This window comes from Diachasmimorpha longicaudata, chromosome 1 (genome assembly GCF_034640455.1).
Source record: "Diachasmimorpha longicaudata isolate KC_UGA_2023 chromosome 1, iyDiaLong2, whole genome shotgun sequence".
In the NCBI taxonomy this organism is placed as follows: Eukaryota; Metazoa; Arthropoda; class Insecta; order Hymenoptera; family Braconidae; genus Diachasmimorpha; species Diachasmimorpha longicaudata.
The window spans coordinates 5,694,803-5,712,243 of NC_087225.1; the positions used below are offsets into that span (position 1 = coordinate 5,694,803).

Sequence of the window (17,441 nt, forward strand, 5' to 3'; positions counted from 1 at the left end):
TATCTCTCGCATTTGAATTAAAAATATAATATTGAGTGAACTGGATATTTTTAATAAACTATGACAATAATATAATTGTAAGGAGATAAACGACATAACAAACAAAACCCAGACTATTTCCATACATTTGATTGATTTATGCTGTTTCATTCATTAATAATCCACTCACATTGCGTAATTTATAGTTTTGCTAACCTGGGTTCTATTTTTGGCGATAAAAAAATTGAGTCCTTGCGCTTTCGCTTGAACATCCTCAGCGCAATTAATGGGTTTGGGTGAAGAATAGTGCAGTTCACAAAGGCTTTGATATTATAAATATGAGAATACGGTAATTATTAATCAGTAAAGCCATTGAATAGCAAAGGTAGTCATGGATAGAAATTTTATTAAATATGAAAATTATCTCATTAGTAAAGCATGCACATATCCATCTTTCAGGCATATAAAAATACTATTTTTTGATCATAATTTCTCATTCTCATTCGTACCAGTTCGATTAACTTATTCCTAATAGCAACCCATCTCGGGGCGAGGTGTGCCGACCGACCAACACTAGTACCATGGAAATATTCATTAGTGATAGCAATTCAGGCATTCAACGTGTTCGTCGCCTTCATATCTGTAACATACACGGAATGAAGAACATATTAGACTCTTAGCAGATATAAAGGGAAATGGGCAATAAAATCAACGTCATTCACTTACATTGTAAAGCGGCATGTTGAACAAAATTGTTCCAGACATTTTGTACACTCACTTAGGCAGTGGGGACAGTAAAATTCAATACAATGGAAGCAGCGATTTAATTCAAAGACTCTCAATGCCCCACAATTGGTGCATGTTTGTTGTGCTTGCGGCTGAAAGGACAAATAATACAAATAATAAATTGGAAATATGCTGTCTACAATAAGTTGTATAACTTGTACAAATTGTATTTCAAAGATGTGAGGTAAAACGCACCAAAATAATTTTTTTACTGTGTTCAAGCTGCAATTTATCATTCATAACCATCTGCTTCAAACGCGGGGGTTCAAAGTGATATCCAGTGCCTTTAGCACGATTCTGGACATCATCAGCTTTTCCAATCGATTTTTGCGATCCATTCCTCAAAAGGTGCAGAGTACGTTCTGTAAGAAGTAATAATTGTCGTTCTTTTTCGTTTCATTATCAAGATAATCAATTTTGTTTTGATGTACATAACCTCCGTACCATAGATCCTCTTCATTTCTTCATTCCTCTCAACAATGTCTGCCGCCTCTGTTAATCCAACATGAACCTTCATTTGTGGGGTAAGATCGCCCTCGAATGGGCAATTACGTTTTGAAGACATTTTACGAATCAATCAATTTTCCGAAGAAGCGTATGTAAAGAACACAGAATCGACCAAGCCTGACTCCGACGTTCCCCAATTGACAATTGAACGAACAGTTGACGTTTGAACGCCAGTGTCGCGTCTGGGCAATCCACGAAACCGGTGTACGAGAAATAAAAGAAAGCCTCCAGGTTTTATCGTTCCATGAGTACTAAAAGTATTCGGAACAAAACCCATAAATCGGAAAAACTCAAAAAACGTCTCCTTGTTGTCAAAATACCGTTGAAAAAAAGTTCTAATTTTTGAAAACCAAAATTACAATCGACCCACTTTCCCCTGTGTTCCATTTTACCCCACCACAACATCGAAGTACTATTAAAACCGATAATTTATTGAAATCATTCTTCGGGATATTAATCGATGACAATTGAACATTGACATATGTTGAAATAAAAAACTGAACGATACATTATTATTAATGCTGCATCATTATTATTATTTCGTTTTATACATATTTGATATTGGCCATCAAGAAATATGTTACAATTTTTTGTTGTTCTTTTTCCTCTTGCAGTACCCCGATTTGCAAGAATATGGTCAATATATAATATCAATAATATAATAATCATAATAGTAATAATAATAATAATAATAATCATAATAACCATCGGTAGCAATAAGTTGATGAGGAAATAACTGTACAATCTTTGGAGTAATTTCCTTTTTTTGTCACCTCTTTACACCCTCTGTCAACATCTCTCGCGTTTTCACCTCATGTATAATTAACGAATTAATCAAATAATCAAAATGCACATGCGGAATATCAAGGGACTATTCAATCATTGATACAAATTCAATAACTATTCACGTTTGCATATTTATTTTATGTTCATTTGATTTCACTATTTGCGGTCGTTTTTTTTTATAGTTACAAAAATTAGTGTTACAAAGCGCTTTTCAATTTTTTATCTTTAGAACTCTTTTTGTTTTTTAATGTATGGATTAATACACGTCTATCCGAGCATCGCTAAAAACGATTAAATACTCGGAATTTTATTTTCTAATCGATCTAAGCAAGATTCATTGTTCATTTAGAAAAATTTTAATCGTTTTAATTAATTTTTCTTCCATATAATGAATGACATTTTACTGAATCACATTACGCATCATGTACACCATTGTCAATAGCCGATTCACCCATTCGCACGAAAAAACATTTTATTTTTTCTTTCATCGGAAAATAATTATTTATTTTCTTCCATTGAAATCTTTCGCATCATTTTCGTCAATTATTTTCACTCATCTAAAATCTATATATCTACTTGAGGGACGGGGACAGTGGCCATTCCATGGACAACCATCGCTTGAGAATTTGTTTTGATTAAATAAATAAATCCTCCAATGAATCAGCTGGAATTGATACGTATGCTCTTACTTCGTCAGTGAAAAAATAGAAGATAATGATTTTAAAATTATTATTCAGAGATCGGAAAGTTCATTATGTGAGAAAAAATCAGTGTGGACTGGATTACCAAATTTTACATTGAAAATTATTTGGGAAAGTCACTTGTCAACCACAGTCGTTATTGTCAGTTGTCATGGACGTGTCACCAAAGATGCCTAATATACTTATTTATTTATGACATGCAACAGCACGTGTTATGTATATATTTGTCCTGTTCGTGCTTGAGAATTTGCAGTGGCTCATTTTGTGTCGTTTGTTACCGCCGCATGTGAAATCTAATTATTCGTTGTTTTAGATTCCCTCAAATTCCCACTGTATTTCCATTTTGTAAATTCACATACGTATTCCTTTTCAATTTATAATATTACCCTTCTCGAAATAAGTCATAATTTATCTTTTTAAAAATGGAAATGTATGAGTGACGATATAAAAAACTTCACATTTCGCTCAACAAATAATTCATTGCATTGGGGAAAAAAAAGCTGCCATTAAATAATCTAAAGTAAAACGATAAGGACTTTCCAATCATTGATGAACATTTGCTCACTCATAATGACAAAGGAAAATTGACTAGGAAATGAATAAACAAATGGAGCTTTCAACGAATTCCAGATTACGTTGACTACAAACTTTGACTAGCTAAAAATTTGGATTGACCATCCATTTCTTCATTATGACTATTGTATATTATCTATACGAGATGCACGATAAGTTATTAAAAACATCCAGTAAGGAGGTATATTACAATAGGCTCCGCTACATCTTATTGACACAATTTAATGAAAAATGTTTTTTGACGTCTTGTCAAATCTATAAACAAGGTGTCTTTCAACTGGGTCGGTTAGTTTTTTATTCTCATGTCTACATGAGCAGTGCGCTGCTTCAATTGAGAGGGAAAATATATTCTCCATACAGTCTTGAGGAGAAAATTGTTCACATGGCAAAAGGGACAACATTCCGCGTCCTGGAATATACTACTTCATTTTGAAAAAAAATTAGAAAAAGCAACAAACACTAAAGGAAACCCCAGGCAAATGACATAGTTATTTTAACAAAATCATCGAAAAATTCACTTTTGTTTTTTCGTTTTAATGCCAACTATGATGAAAAATGTGTCTAAGCTCAATCAATGAATTTCCAATCGGGAAAATATTAAGGGCCTCTCTGACAAGCGGCGCAAATAAAAAGAACCCAGTGCGATGTAGCAAGCAGTTTGCTCCTTCAAATGGCATTTTTTCCAATTCATTTCATTATAGACTGTCTATCACTGTACTACAACTCTGATGTATTGAGAATTCTGCTGAAAAGCACCCATTATATTTGGAATGAATATACTATCTAGAGTCCTTGATTTTTCATTCAGGTAGATTAAAATACGTGTACCTGATGTGATATAATATCAAAGTATAATTTTGTCCCTACTTGTATAATTTTCCATCATCCATAGAAAACTAATGTTAAGTACGGCCGGTAATTTTCATTATAATTCTCCTTAACTTTTTAAAATTCCCTCATATAAGTTCATTCACTCTCACCTTGATAATTGTGTAAATTATCGATGAACTGTGTCAGTTTAAACAAATGAAATATATTTATGCTTGAAATACTATCACGTATTTACCCGGGCTATCTAGTTTGTTATTAATAAATTATGTTTTATATCATTCAGTTTCATCAACTTCATGTACCTCATTAGTCTCGTATTTTTTAAATCTTTTATATTGCCAAAAACCCGATCGACCAACCGACAGAAATATTCTTACTAATGCAGTGCAGTATCATTTGATTTATTAGGAACGCACTTCAAATATCCAACTAATGAAGAATACTGTGAGCCAAGTTGTATGCGCAAATACATACCTCATGAGATAAATTGTTAATAAATATTCAATGTAGCAATACAGGCGTATTAATGCGCATGGTTGACTACAGATTCTTATTTTTATGACCAGCAAATTTGTCACCATTCTCTACATCTTACTTTCGCATCAGTTTTATCTATTTTTTTTTTATCTATTTATGTACTTATTCATTTATATTGAATTAGTTAGAATAAAAAGTCGAGGCATTTAAATTATTTTCTTTTTTCGTTTCTTTGATACCACGATCGTCATTAAATTGTTTATCGAATGTAAAATCTATTCCGGTGTTTCATTGCACTCTCACATTATTGTATATGAAACATATATACCATTAATCAGCCGCGGGATATGTTTGTTGAGAAAATATATCTTCAATTTACGATTTGATATCACATTAACATGAAAATCGTAATTTCCGGCTCTCGTCTCTTCATGTAATCTTCATGTCATTGCACATCTCGTCCCGACACCCATGTCCATTATTTTTCATCTCCTCTTTTTTTAGTTTAGAATTGGCAAGACCCTATTAGAGCCCAGAATTTTTCATTCCTATTCTATCACCATTATGAAAACACTTATACAATCCATAAAATAACTCACCAGAATCGACGATTGCCATCCAAAATACTACCAAAACTTGCACAAAATTCCATACGGAAATTCTGATAGTATCATGCTATGTTACTGCCGCTCATCGTTGTAACACATTTTTTTTCCGGTGTATTTTGACTCTCCGAATTGCTACGAACTGCCTTTGGAGGACTTCCGGGTACGGAAGTGGAGTCACCACTCATTTGGTTATTATTGTTTGTAGATGTTGAACTACGACGGCCATTTTCATGGGTGGGCGATTTAACATCGAAAGCTGAACTTTCAGATTCAAGATCCGAGTCAATCTATATCGTCAAACATTCAAAGATCATTTATTGATTGGGTAAATCCTGTGTACCATTTTCAGTTGATAAATTGGGAGAGTGAGCATGAGAGAGAGGAAAGAAATGTCAGGTACATCTGGAGACTGTAACTCATATGTTTAGGGTTTTTTAATATGAAAAACACTACCGACATAATAATTATTAAATTCAGAAGAAAAATTGGGAGAACCAGATCAGTTACTTTTGACTATTGACCAGTTTTTGATGGATAGCTCGAAATCTAAGGAAGGTAGAAAATCTTTGTTAAAACTTTTTTTCTGGAGCAAATTAAGAAGTACAATAAATGTAATAACAAAAAATTTGTTATCTCCATTAAATTCGGAGATGTCGCTCAAAAACTCGAGTAGATGTAAATGTATTCTCTAAATAAACAAATTAAGCCTACGAAATATTTCTAAATCTAAATGTTAAGATTATTCTTTGTGAATTGAGCAAAGGACAATCGAGGGATTAATTGAGAATTTTTGTGAATATGATAACTACACAGGTTGGAAAGAGAAATGTATGATTTATCTATTTTCGCAAATATGGAAATGAAGAATGAAATGGAGTCGTTTGTTACATAGAACTTTCACATACGCACAAAACATTTTTCAAAAGAAAAATACTTATTTACAAAAAACATATATTTCAGACAGATATAAATTGAACACTAGAAAGTTGTCTATAGTGAATTCTTTATAAATGGATGTCCATGATTTTGAGTAAAATTCAGTAACTGAGTGTTTATGGAAATCTATTTGAAAAGAAATGGAAACTGCTGAAACGATCTCACCCTCCACAAATCAATCTTCAAAGGTGCGCTTTTTCACACATATATGAATAACAGCCAAATGTAATTTGAAAACCTTGATATTTAAATGCAAAAATATAAGCAGCTTTCTATCTTTGTAAGAATAAAAAAAATCCATTATAATTTTGCTACGCAAACGATAAAAAATAAATTAAGATTAACAATCAATTTCGGCAGTTTCCTAATATTTTTTTAAGATACGCGACTTTCCCAGGAAAGTGTCATAAAGACGTGTATCTTCTACCTGACTATTGTAGTTGATCTTGGAATGAGTCAAGTTTATACGGAATAAACGTGGATCCCTAGGAGTATTAGAGAAGACTCCACATAATGAGAAGAAAATATAATGTTGCTAATCAAATATTCTCTTGACAAGAATTTAAAGTCAATCTTCGAAACACGTTGCCATGTTTTCTTCAGAGCAATCTTCCAATATAGACTGACGCATTAAAAAAAAAATTAATCATTGACATAATTAAAGAGGAATGAAGACCCGGGACATCTCGTTAAATAAAAAGCAAACTGAAAAATATTGACTGTTACGTGAATCTTCTGCATAGCTAACGATTTGTATGACGTGAAGATGATACCTTATTGAAACAAACTACCTGTCTGGTAGCAGGATGAGGATTAGAGAATAGCCTCTCACTAGTGTCACTCCCACAACTTGAACTCTCACTCATTTCAGTAGCGAATTTCCTCGATGCTCTTGGACTCGGTGGCGCAGCCCTGCTTTGAGATCCCAGAGCAAGACTGGCATTTCTCGAACACACCTGGGACTGTATATGTTCACAAACCCTTCGAAATCGTCTTATATTACCTGAAAATGCGCATATTTAGAGGAAGTGGTTCACAAATGACATATGTGATTAGAAAAGTCGCTTGTAGCTCGTTCTACAATCTTCATATTCATGTTGCATAATATATTATTGCATAATCATCTCTGAGATAGAAAGGGCATTTTATCTGCATAAGGTTTCATGGGGTCTCTTCCCAGAAGTTCCAAAACTACGATTCCTTTCTAATCATGTGAAAAATTTGAAGAATAAAGAATCGGGGAACTATGAAATCATAAAACCTCAGATAAAGATCGCTAAATAGCATTAAATTATTTATATGTTGACGAAAAATGTTGTTGAGAAAAAATTAATTGTCTATTTCTTACCACTTAAAAGTGTGAAGGTAATAGCAAACAGTGGTTCACTCGGATGTTTCGAAATAGCACTAATGTCAACTTGGAACCTCACTTGTCTTTGGAACATTGCTGGTGCTGTACTTCCACGTTTGTATTCAACTTTGAAAGACATTGGTGAGCTCACGCTGTGAGACAATTCTGCTATCTGAAGGCAGACAAAATATGAATGAAATATAAGTAATTAATGACGAGTGGTGACGAGGAAATATTTTTGACTCACTGATAGAAATGCGTGGATAAGATCGGCTTTGACACTGGCCAACGGCTTCCCTTTCACGAGAACTGTAAATGTCTCATCCTTTTCTGTTGCCATAAGACTACCAAACCAAGACTTCTTCGTTAACTCCGGAGAGGAATCGGGTGTGAGATGAACCTACCAGAGAGAGTTTTTTTTAGTTCAACAGAGAGAGATTTGATTTGAAATTTTGATCAATAAGGAGTTTAATCAATCGGAAAATAGATTATCATTCTAAGATCTACTGAGTGAGCATAACAGATAATACTGTTAATAATTAGGAATTTATAAACATGTCAAGGTTAATTTTAAACAAAAAAAATGCATACACGAAATTATGAATTAAAGGAAGTTTCTCCATTTAAATAAAATTTCGCTGATTGCAACGAAAAATTTCGTGCAATTAAACTAATTAAAAGATTTAAGAAATTCACCTCTTCGGTGCTAGTGAGCAGTTTACGTCGATGGAACCGTGGACTACCAAGGAAGGAATTTTTTATTGTAGTAAGTCGCGATCGCCAATGATGGGCCCCCGAGCCTGCACCAGTATGAGGTGATCCCGGTGGCGTAACACCGACTGAAAATGATTAACATTGTGGACAATTGTCAAAATTAATTTGATAACGAAATGTTGAGGAAGCAGACATGGAACAACTCAACCAAAACCCCTAGTGAATTAATTAGAATCGTTTATCAAATTTTTAGTCAACTTTCTGCGGATTTTTGATCCAAGGAAATTTCACAGGAAATATCTGAATTTAATAAGTCACATAAAAAGCGATTTCGCTAGATTTTTCTATTAAGTTTTTCCATCCGTAATACTTCCATTTATTCTGAATGCAATAAAATAGTAACCACATACTTGGCAGATTCTCATTGAATTCAATGCCAACGCTACCGAGAGGCTGGACAATAGTGGGCGCCGTGACCGTTGTTGTGGAATTTGTTGCATTAGGAGATGCTCCATTTCCGCTGCTGGCACTTCCAGTGGATAATCGATGAGGACTGTGTGGGGCCTGGCCATGATGTGAAATCGGCGTCGATCTATGTGGACTGAGGAGCCCCGGGAGACTTGGTCCATGCAGAGGTGATCCTCCAGGAGTTGATGAATGAGAATGGGATGCGTGGGTGTGAGATCCAGTGCTCGGCGAACGTCTCGTATGGTGTCTGGCACTGTCAGAAACAGTCATACATCTTTTATCAATGTATTTCATTAAAATTCACTATTTATTCAATCTCATAGCTCACCTGGATTGCCTTCGTGGAGTCAGTGGTGATCCTTGACTGATCTGACCCAGTTGCAATGCTGTACTGCCATTTACTCGACAAGTATCTATACGTTTTCTCGGGGGATCGGTTTCTAATTGGCTAGTGCCACCTCGAATTCCGCCTCTCATGACTTCTAACTCATCTTCACAGGCTGGTCTTCTTCTTTTTCGCTCCAAAAGCAAAAAATATATCACCTTTTCTGTGTTATGGCTGGAAAATTAAAAGCAAAATCGTCAGTAGACTGAACTTCTGTAGAATAATTCCTCTATGACGGATATAAAAAAAATTCTCTTTGCTTTCTGCTTGCTCTTTCATTGAATCCCCACTTTATCGGAAAAAGCTCTTGAAGAATTTATTATTTCTTACTTGGGACTGAGCAATTCTTGGATGAGTTTGTCACGTTCTTTGAAACAACCCAGACTGGCAATCGCCTGAAGTACATCGGGATCTATCGCCTCGACGGACGGGAGCACATGTGTCTGCACTACTTCCATCATCGATAGTTCCAATTCTAATTCTCCTTTTCCTGCTGCAGTGACCCAGATATGCCTATTTATTTCTGCCAACTGAAACAAGAGGGGTTTTCCCCGATAATTAAGACGATGTTTTTTTTCACTCGTGAGGCAAATCAATTATTGCTTTACAAAATATGCAAGCGCGTCTGTTATGAGTTGAACAAATTATGAGTCGTTCAATTGACGGAGAAAATTAGTTTGAACTCCAGGCATTTCGTGGGAAATTGTTCAAGCACTTTGAAAGCCAATTTGACCTGTTTTTTTTTAAACAATTAGTGCACCGAAAATATTACGCAATCTGAGAATAATTACCGTGAGTCGTTTATCAGGATTCACTTCAATCATTCCTCGAAGTAAATTCTGACAATCGGGTGGAACGAAATGAGGAATGTGGAAAACACCTCTCTTCACTTTTTCCAGTAGTTGACGGAGATTATCGTCATCAAATGGTAAAGCTCCAACTAGTAATGCATAAAGAATAACTCCACAAGACCAAACATCTGCTTTTCTACCATCGTATTTTTCTCCCTGTATAAAAATAGAAATGTCAATAATTCGTTAACATCGGTGGAAATCGTGATTCGATGAAAAATTAAAAGATTCTTACTCTGATGACTTCGGGACAAGCGTAATGAGGCGAACCGCAGCTTGTTTCTAGCATTGATCCTGCTGGTTGCAGTGATGCCATTCCAAAGTCCGCGATTTTTATGTTGTTCTTCTCATCCAGGAGTAAATTTTCAGGCTTCAAATCTCGATGACTGATTACATTATTGCGGTTAGTGTTTTTTATTCAATGATTTCAGTCAAATTGAAAGACAATGCTCTTACCATATGTTGTGACTATGACAGAAATCTAATGCAGAAATGATTTGTCGAAAGAATCTTCTCGCTTCTTTTGGCGTAAGTCGAGCCTTTTTAACGAGATAATCGAAAAGTTCTCCGCCTGACACGTGTTCCAGAACCAGATACCTAATTATTAGGAGAAGCAATTTATTAATTGATGACTTGCTTGATAATATCTTTGGGTTTTGGGATCATAAAGACCCAATTCGGAATGAAAACCGGTTTTATTATTACATAATGAGAAAGAAGGAAATTGGGACAAGTTTTCGATCGAAGACCACTTTTTATTTCCGGATGAGAGGTTCAGAATCGTTTGAATTAAAGTTTTCAATTTTTTGTGGTATAGTAACAAAAAATATGGTCTGAAAGTTCGAATATATAATTTTTAGAGGTGATCTGCATGCATGCATTCTCTTTTTTCTGGAACTCATTCGTTTCTTATACGTTTTGTAATGAATCATTTAAATTTCATAAGTCGTCATATAGATTTCACTCTTCAAAAATTACAACTAAAAAATTTAATGTATTTTTCATTTATTTATTGGCTATATTCTTCGTAATTCCTTGTCCACGTTGCTGTGACTTTAATTTCAAAATAAAATATTTGATTTTCATTTAATTAATATTCTGATCATCACGCGGAGAGAAAAGCTTCAATAAAAATCACATGAAATTCTTAATTCGCAGGCGAGAATAAAGGTCTGATATCATTACCGAGTTACGTAATATTTATGGAGCGTTCCATAATTTTTACTGGTTCCTCTGTATTTTTTATCGGGTCTGTATTCTCGCTGGGGAATTACAGAACTTTCGCGCAATTTTTATTGAACTATTTTCTTCATGTGCAGGCCGGATTAACCAACTGAATGGAAACGGCCAATATTCGGCTCGTTATGGATGCGCCGACTCTCGATTAAGCCAGCCTGCCAATGTTGTGCTCACCATCGGTGAGGTATTAAACAAGCCATTATTGGTTTCTAGTCAGGACTTACATCCATCACACCCCATTCGCTGTAAACCTCGTATGTTTAAGGGTTCCAGGGGGTGAAGGAAGGGGCTCCTTTGTAGACAGGATTTTTTTCTTCATAAATAATGCTCCTGACTTGATAAAAAATGTAAACTCTGTCAAGAGAGAATAGTCTAGAGTTTTTTAGAATAAGAATATGTAAATTTTAATCAGCACTTTACAGGGTCTTTCACGACGGACTAAACAAAATTATTAAATAATGAACGATTGGCCAAATCGAATAAACTCTACCGTGCAATAAAAATCCATTTGTCTACTATAAATAATCGGTTTTATCCATGTACATTCTTTCGTAGATAACAAATGAATGCTATTATTCCACATTTTTTCAAAAATAACAGAGTCACGGTTCTACAACGTGGGGAATGACATTGAAAAATACTGTTATTGACCACTGCCAATAAATAAAAGGATTACAACTTACAGATATTTTTTATTCTCGTATACATCAGTAAGACCCAGTACGTGGGGATGATCGATGAGCTTCATGATGGCGATCTCGCGTTCGACCTTCATTAACACCGATTCCGATAGTTTTTCACGATTGATGATCTTTATGGCCACTTTTTTACCCAGTACACAATGCACCCCCAGCTTGACCAACCCTAAAAAGGAAAGAAATGACTGTAGTCTTTAATGATAATGTTTATCCTGAGAGTAATTAGGGCTGATCGGGAGATCAAGTAGGATAAGAATCCCTGGGCATTAGCTTTCCTGATGTAGTTCGGTCTCTCCTACACCGAGAAAAGCAAGTTTCTCAAACTTAGTGAATTAATGCGCGGGGGTAGTCCACGTCATCTCGACGAGGTCTGAACCTTCACCCCTGTCGATTGTGTCAACGATTTTTCCCCATTTTATATGTTGACACATCATTACATGTCGATTACATTTTTTTGCGATACCACAAGGCCGCTGGAATGTCTTTGGATGATATAAATCAATAATTTTTTCAATTTCAACGAAGTTTATTTACACATATAGAATAGTCACGTAATATAATGTAAACAGATTCAGTATAGTAGACATAATAGCTTCAATCCAGGAGCTTTTACATGTTTTTACTTCACATTAATGATGATATAATGAGAATGACCCGTGAGGGTGCAATTAGAGGGTTCAGATGTAGGGGAAAAATTGTGGTATTAAAACCCTCTAACTAAATCGATAATAGTATTATTGCGTTATCATTAGACCAGTTGTTTGAATTGAATGTCAATTTGTGATCAAGTCCCAGCTTTATTGTACACTAAAAAAAATTTCTGTAAAAATTACAGAAAATTCTCGTAATTGGTTCACCAATTCATTGATCAAGCGAAAAAAAAATTTTCTCTTATACTTTGACATTGCTTGGACTATTCTCCAGTTGCATTTGAAAACACGCGATAATAAATTAACAGAATAATAATAAATCAACAAAATCGACAGGTGGCGCTAGTAATTAAACAGCCAGACCAGTCATGGTTGAGAGGGTGTCTTAAAACAACATGCGTCTCTTACATGTGCTGTTACGGGTAAATTCCATCTTTTCCTGGCGCATGCGCGTCCCTACTACCCCTCACAAGTAATGCTCGGATTTTCTGCATATTGCATATAAATATTTAGGGGCATGCGATTCAAACAGGACATCCTTAGAATGGATGGAAGGGAATCTAGGGAAGTCGTCGGTTTGGAAGAGAGAATTTTTTAAAAATATTTCTGCTGAAAATTATGCATGAAAGAGAGAAACGTAGCGTCTCATCATTATGATAAGAACAGATATCGTTTGAGGGACGTTTTCTACCGCATTAAAGACGGAATTCAATATGCAGCTCATTGATTAACCAATTATTGACGGACAAAGTATCTGGCGAGTTGTTACTCTGTGGAGATTTGAAATAATGAGACCGATATGTCAATTATTATCGATCGGTCATTATAATGATCTGTGGGTTGTTGGTGCCAGCCACCCTTGTAAAATAAGTGAAAATGGATGACAAATCATTTTTACAAATTTGACACGCAGAAAACATAAAACTGGAGCGAATACACATGGAAATGACAAATGAATAACGAGACTGAAGTACTCGAGGGTCGGGGGGATACGCACTGGGCTCTTCGTTCACACGAAAAAAAATGAAAATCAATAATATTGCTTCCAATACGTATTTGGAGCCGGAACCAAAGGGAATTTAGAGCCATAAGAACACCAAACATGTCTAGGAGATGACTCTGCATTTGTAAGGACACAAAGAAGATATAAAGGGGGAAAAATGATTTATTTCAAATGAATGTCTACTTGTTCGAAAATAAATTTTGATTTTATTCTGCTACTTCCAACAGTTTTTGCTGCACTCAACAGTAAATTTTGAGGGTGCCGGGTGTAATCCTCGATTAATATCTGTAGTAAATCGGTTCAAGGTGGCCCCCTTGAGCCTTAGCTGAGTTTTTAGGGAATATCTCCGCATCTTGGGGAGTTATCGCAATTCACGTCGTTAGATCTTCAAACACTACCAACAAGATCATTACCAAAAAATCTTTATCCCCTTAAGACTCTGATAATTTCCCTGACAAATCACCCGAGTTGAGTTCACTCCCTCTTATCACTTCACTACAGATATAATTATTATTATTATTACGAAATAAAAAATAATAACATAATAATACCAATAATACTAATAATATCAGTTGTTATTTTTTTCTAGTAAAAAATAATTTTATATTTTCTCCATCAATTCCGTTTCTGATAACTGAAGGAAAAATATATGAGAGTTCTCAATAATTAAAGGGACAGAGGATAGAAGTGATAACATACCAGTTTGTCCCTTGCCCAGGGTTTTCTCGAGTCTGTAGGGTCCAACATACTGATGGGTTTCCTGGGTGTTGGACCCAACCGGGCTCTCTTTGCCCTGCATCGTTGTCAAGTCCTTCGTACCAGTCACGATTGCCCCCTCAAGGCTCGATTTAATCCTCAACTATGATATAATTCAGCTAAATTTCAAAATTTCCATATAATTTTTTTCGTCAATCTCGTATAACTGCACAAATATGCATAACATTGTTGTTCATCCATCGTCCTCGTGTTATCCACGTTCTTATTACTACTAAATGAACGACGCCGGTATAGCCAATGAGGCCGGGGCCCCGTCCATCGTTTCATGCTCTAGTGTTCTTCATCTCAAGCCATCGTTTCGGAAATACACACGATTTACTACAAAAACGACTGGAAATGATAAAAAAAATGAAAAAAATAGATAATGAAAATAAAGCCACTCGTGGGTGAATTTATTCGGTCAGTTTACGTGTGAAGTGATGTCACAGTTTTGATCTGTTTCGATGTCTCTTCTCGTTTCGTCTCTTCCGGTGTTTCATTCTGTTCTTCACTCAAACTATTGGGTTTTCTGGATGTGTACGAATGTCGTTCAGCTCGTCCAGAGCTGAACCCCTGGAATCAGGGCGATTTATCATCAGCATAGCAGGGCATTACTCTGGCTTTCTCAACGTTATAAAAAATTTCTGAATGTTTGCTCAGTGGCCCCGGAAACTCTCGCCATTTCACAAACCTCCAAAACAAACTAGCACAGCTAGTTTACGATCTCCACCCTCTAGTCCTTGCTAATCACGAATTTCACTGAAATCACAGAATGGCACCATTGTCACACTGGCCCTGAGACCTTCATCAGAATTCCATCTAGTAGACTTGATGTCAGACCTGTTTCGGCGAGAATTGTCTGGTGAAAATGAACGGAGCTTGAAGCAGAATGAGAGTATCCTCACTGGGGGCGTAAAAAAATGTTAATCACTGTATCCAATCATCAATAAGACACCAATAGTGTCGGACCTGAGTCACTGAATTCACTGTTTCACTGTCGTTCAGGCATAATTTTTTCAACTATTTTTATTCTTTTTTTTTTCAAGCGCGGAACCGCAAGCCGAGAGCTAAGCGAGGACGGAGCCGAGGGTGAAGGCGCTCCCAGTTCGATTACGTGCTCGAGGTAGTTGCGCGCGCCACTGCTACCCTCCTTCAGTGTCAGTACCTTTCTGATTTGTGTGAATGTGAGGGTGGAAAATGTATAGCTATAAGTCCCCACCCCTAATGTCTATTGAAGATCTCTTCCATGTCTAGGGTTTAACAGGAAAGCAACCACTGATAAGGCAGCCCATCGGGGTTTGTGTCTCAACTGAAACGTCTCAGCATTAACACAGATCCTTGCTTATCACTGTAAAAATTGTGTTCATGGCAATTAACAAAAAATAATAATAATTTTTCATTGATTGGGACTCTCTAGTTGTCCCAGAAAATTTTTCAAGCCTCTTCAGAGTCATCTCCTGGTTCACTCAGAACAAATTGAGATGCATCTGAGGCAATTTAGGATTTGGTCGGATCATTACAAGAAGCCGGAAAGGAATGGGGGTGATGTCGAGGAGAATGACTTGAGTTTGGTAGGGGCAATCGAGAATAGACGACCATAAGATCGATATATAGAGAAATACAGGGAGTAGTGTAGGTACTTCCCTTAAGGAAGTTCCCAGTCCTTGACATCTTTACCTATAGCTTAGACGTGATAATACCTATCCGCTTTTATCATTTTCAGAGACTCAAAATGTAGTCATCCTTGTCGGCAGCTTTTGTCTCGGGGTATATAATTTCACTCGTTCTCTTGTCCTTTTGCAGTACTTCATTCTTAACGTGGGAAGCATCGATGCGTGGTAGTAACGGAAAAGCGTCGATGATGAGTCGACGAAAAATCGGAGAAAAGGGAGAAGTTGATGGACGAATGTGCAAGGTTGTTGAGATTGTTGAGGCTCGTAAGGCAGATGTTAATTATCCCTCATTTTGACAGATATCCGTTCGATTCCATCAACCGGTTATTTAATAATAGTTAATAAATGTCTGTTTGAGGAGCTTTTTTTGACTTGTTAAGGTCTTTAATCTCATACTGTGGTAAATTCTGCGTTGTATGTTTCCTAATTTTACTTATTTGAATTGAACTGTACATTATTTGATAATTAGGGCATTAAGGTATTGATGAGCAAGTAATGAATTATAATTTTCAATTTTCATTCGACACTCATTCGCGCAGTGCATTTTGTCATGAATTTGCTCTGTTCGTCTCTCGATTATATTCATGTCTGAGAAATAATATAAAAAAAAAAATGATGCGTTTGGAGACAAATGCCTAATTCATTACTAAGGATAACTAGACTAATTAATTATAACTCCAATTATTCACTTGTTTTTGTACGTTCCAGTGACTGAATCCTTTCACTTCTCAACCCAGATTCAGTATGACGACAGTTCGATAGATGAAAAAATACATTTGTGAATGCTTCTTCAAGGAGAACAAATGGGGTATTGAATTTGAATTCTCAACAAATTTTTTATAAGATAGGGATATATCCGATTTTCTCCAGGGTCTGAGAACTTTCTTCAAAGTCGTATTCAATGGATTTCATTTGGAAAGGATCTTAGAAGCACCGGAAAATAATACCATGCAACTTTCCCCCGCGATGGCCCCGACTCCACGTTTTCACTATATATTATTCACGAGAACGTGAGTAAGAAACGTAGTTGAGAGATTGTCGCTGATCGTACGCGTCAAATTCTATCTTACTATCTGTTTCTATTTTGTGTTATTCAATTTGGAAAAAATATTTGCACAATGAACAAGTGGATTTGTATTACAGTGTTATTATGTATTATTTTGGAGGGACTTGCTAAACCGACAATCTATAAGAGAAATGAAGATAATGTTTTTGAACCAGGTAAATCAATGATCTATTTATTTATTTATTTATTTATCTATTTTGCTCTCTGAGTAATGAATTTTATGCGTAATTTTTAAAAGATTTTTCTCTCATTTCAATCGCTAATTTCTTCGAATTATCGATACCTTATACGTTCAAAGAGACGTATTACTGATCGATTTTTAATTGCTTTAATTCATATAAACAAAAAAAAGTTATGAAATTCCACAATAATCCAATTATATTTCTAAGAAGGTTATTTTTTA

General features: G+C 35.6%; 2 protein-coding genes and 1 long non-coding RNA gene across 8 annotated transcripts; 1 reads left to right on the forward strand and 2 right to left on the reverse strand.

The window, feature by feature from the left end:
• Positions 1-365: 365 nt before the first annotated feature.
• On the reverse strand, positions 366-1,471 carry LOC135167108 (apoptosis regulatory protein Siva-like). The gene is made up of 4 exons (XM_064129959.1): positions 1,210-1,471; positions 961-1,127; positions 706-857; positions 366-619 (listed from the first exon to the last, which is right to left on the reverse strand). The coding sequence occupies exons 1-4, from the start codon at positions 1,328-1,330 to the stop codon at positions 574-576; spliced, it is 486 nt and encodes a 161-aa protein (XP_063986029.1). The 5' UTR covers positions 1,331-1,471; the 3' UTR covers positions 366-573.
• On the forward strand, positions 810-17,075 carry LOC135167148 (uncharacterized). 2 transcript variants are annotated; one of them, XR_010299802.1, is made up of 3 exons: positions 810-949; positions 16,681-16,780; positions 16,843-17,075. It is a non-coding gene; the product is annotated as an uncharacterized LOC135167148 (long non-coding RNA). The 2 variants fall into 2 exon arrangements; XR_010299803.1 differs by lacking the exon at positions 810-949 and adding an exon at positions 15,853-16,214.
• On the reverse strand, positions 1,790-15,378 carry LOC135166900 (serine/threonine-protein kinase BRSK2). Of its 5 annotated transcripts, none has more exons than XR_010299767.1 (14): positions 14,243-15,378; positions 11,876-12,056; positions 10,410-10,550; positions 10,189-10,339; positions 9,894-10,109; positions 9,433-9,632; positions 9,046-9,276; positions 8,660-8,991; positions 8,232-8,374; positions 7,783-7,935; positions 7,533-7,707; positions 6,958-7,187; positions 5,240-5,535; positions 1,790-5,162 (listed from the first exon to the last, which is right to left on the reverse strand). XR_010299767.1 is itself a non-coding variant. In XM_064129639.1 (14 exons), exons 2-14 carry the CDS (start codon positions 14,340-14,342, stop codon positions 5,311-5,313), a joined length of 2,478 nt encoding a protein of 825 aa, XP_063985709.1. In that variant the 5' UTR covers positions 14,343-15,058; positions 15,140-15,378; the 3' UTR covers positions 1,790-5,310. The 5 variants fall into 5 exon arrangements, 4 of the variants coding, with proteins under 4 accessions (XP_063985709.1, XP_063985696.1, XP_063985726.1 ...); XM_064129639.1 differs by having other exon boundaries at positions 1,790-5,535; positions 14,243-15,058; positions 15,140-15,378; XM_064129626.1 differs by having other exon boundaries at positions 1,790-5,535.
• Positions 17,076-17,441: the final 366 nt, after the last annotated feature.

Coding starts and splice junctions, on each gene's coding strand:
- LOC135167108 (XM_064129959.1), bottom strand. CDS start 1,330: ATGTCTTCAAAACGTAATTGCCCATTCGAGGGCGATCTTACCCCACAA. Junction 1,128..1,209: donor AGAAATGAAGAGGATCTATG/GTACGGAGGTTA, acceptor TACTTCTTACAG/AACGTACTCTGCACCTTTTG. Junction 620..705: donor TCAACATGCCGCTTTACAAT/GTAAGTGAATGA, acceptor TGTATGTTACAG/ATATGAAGGCGACGAACACG.
- LOC135166900 (XM_064129639.1), bottom strand. CDS start 14,342: ATGCAGGGCAAAGAGAGCCCGGTTGGGTCCAACACCCAGGAAACCCAT. Junction 10,551..11,875: donor TACGAGAATAAAAAATATCT/GTAAGTTGTAAT, acceptor CCTAATAATTAG/GTATCTGGTTCTGGAACACG. Junction 7,188..7,532: donor TACCTTCACACTTTTAAGTG/GTAAGAAATAGA, acceptor GCGCATTTTCAG/GTAATATAAGACGATTTCGA.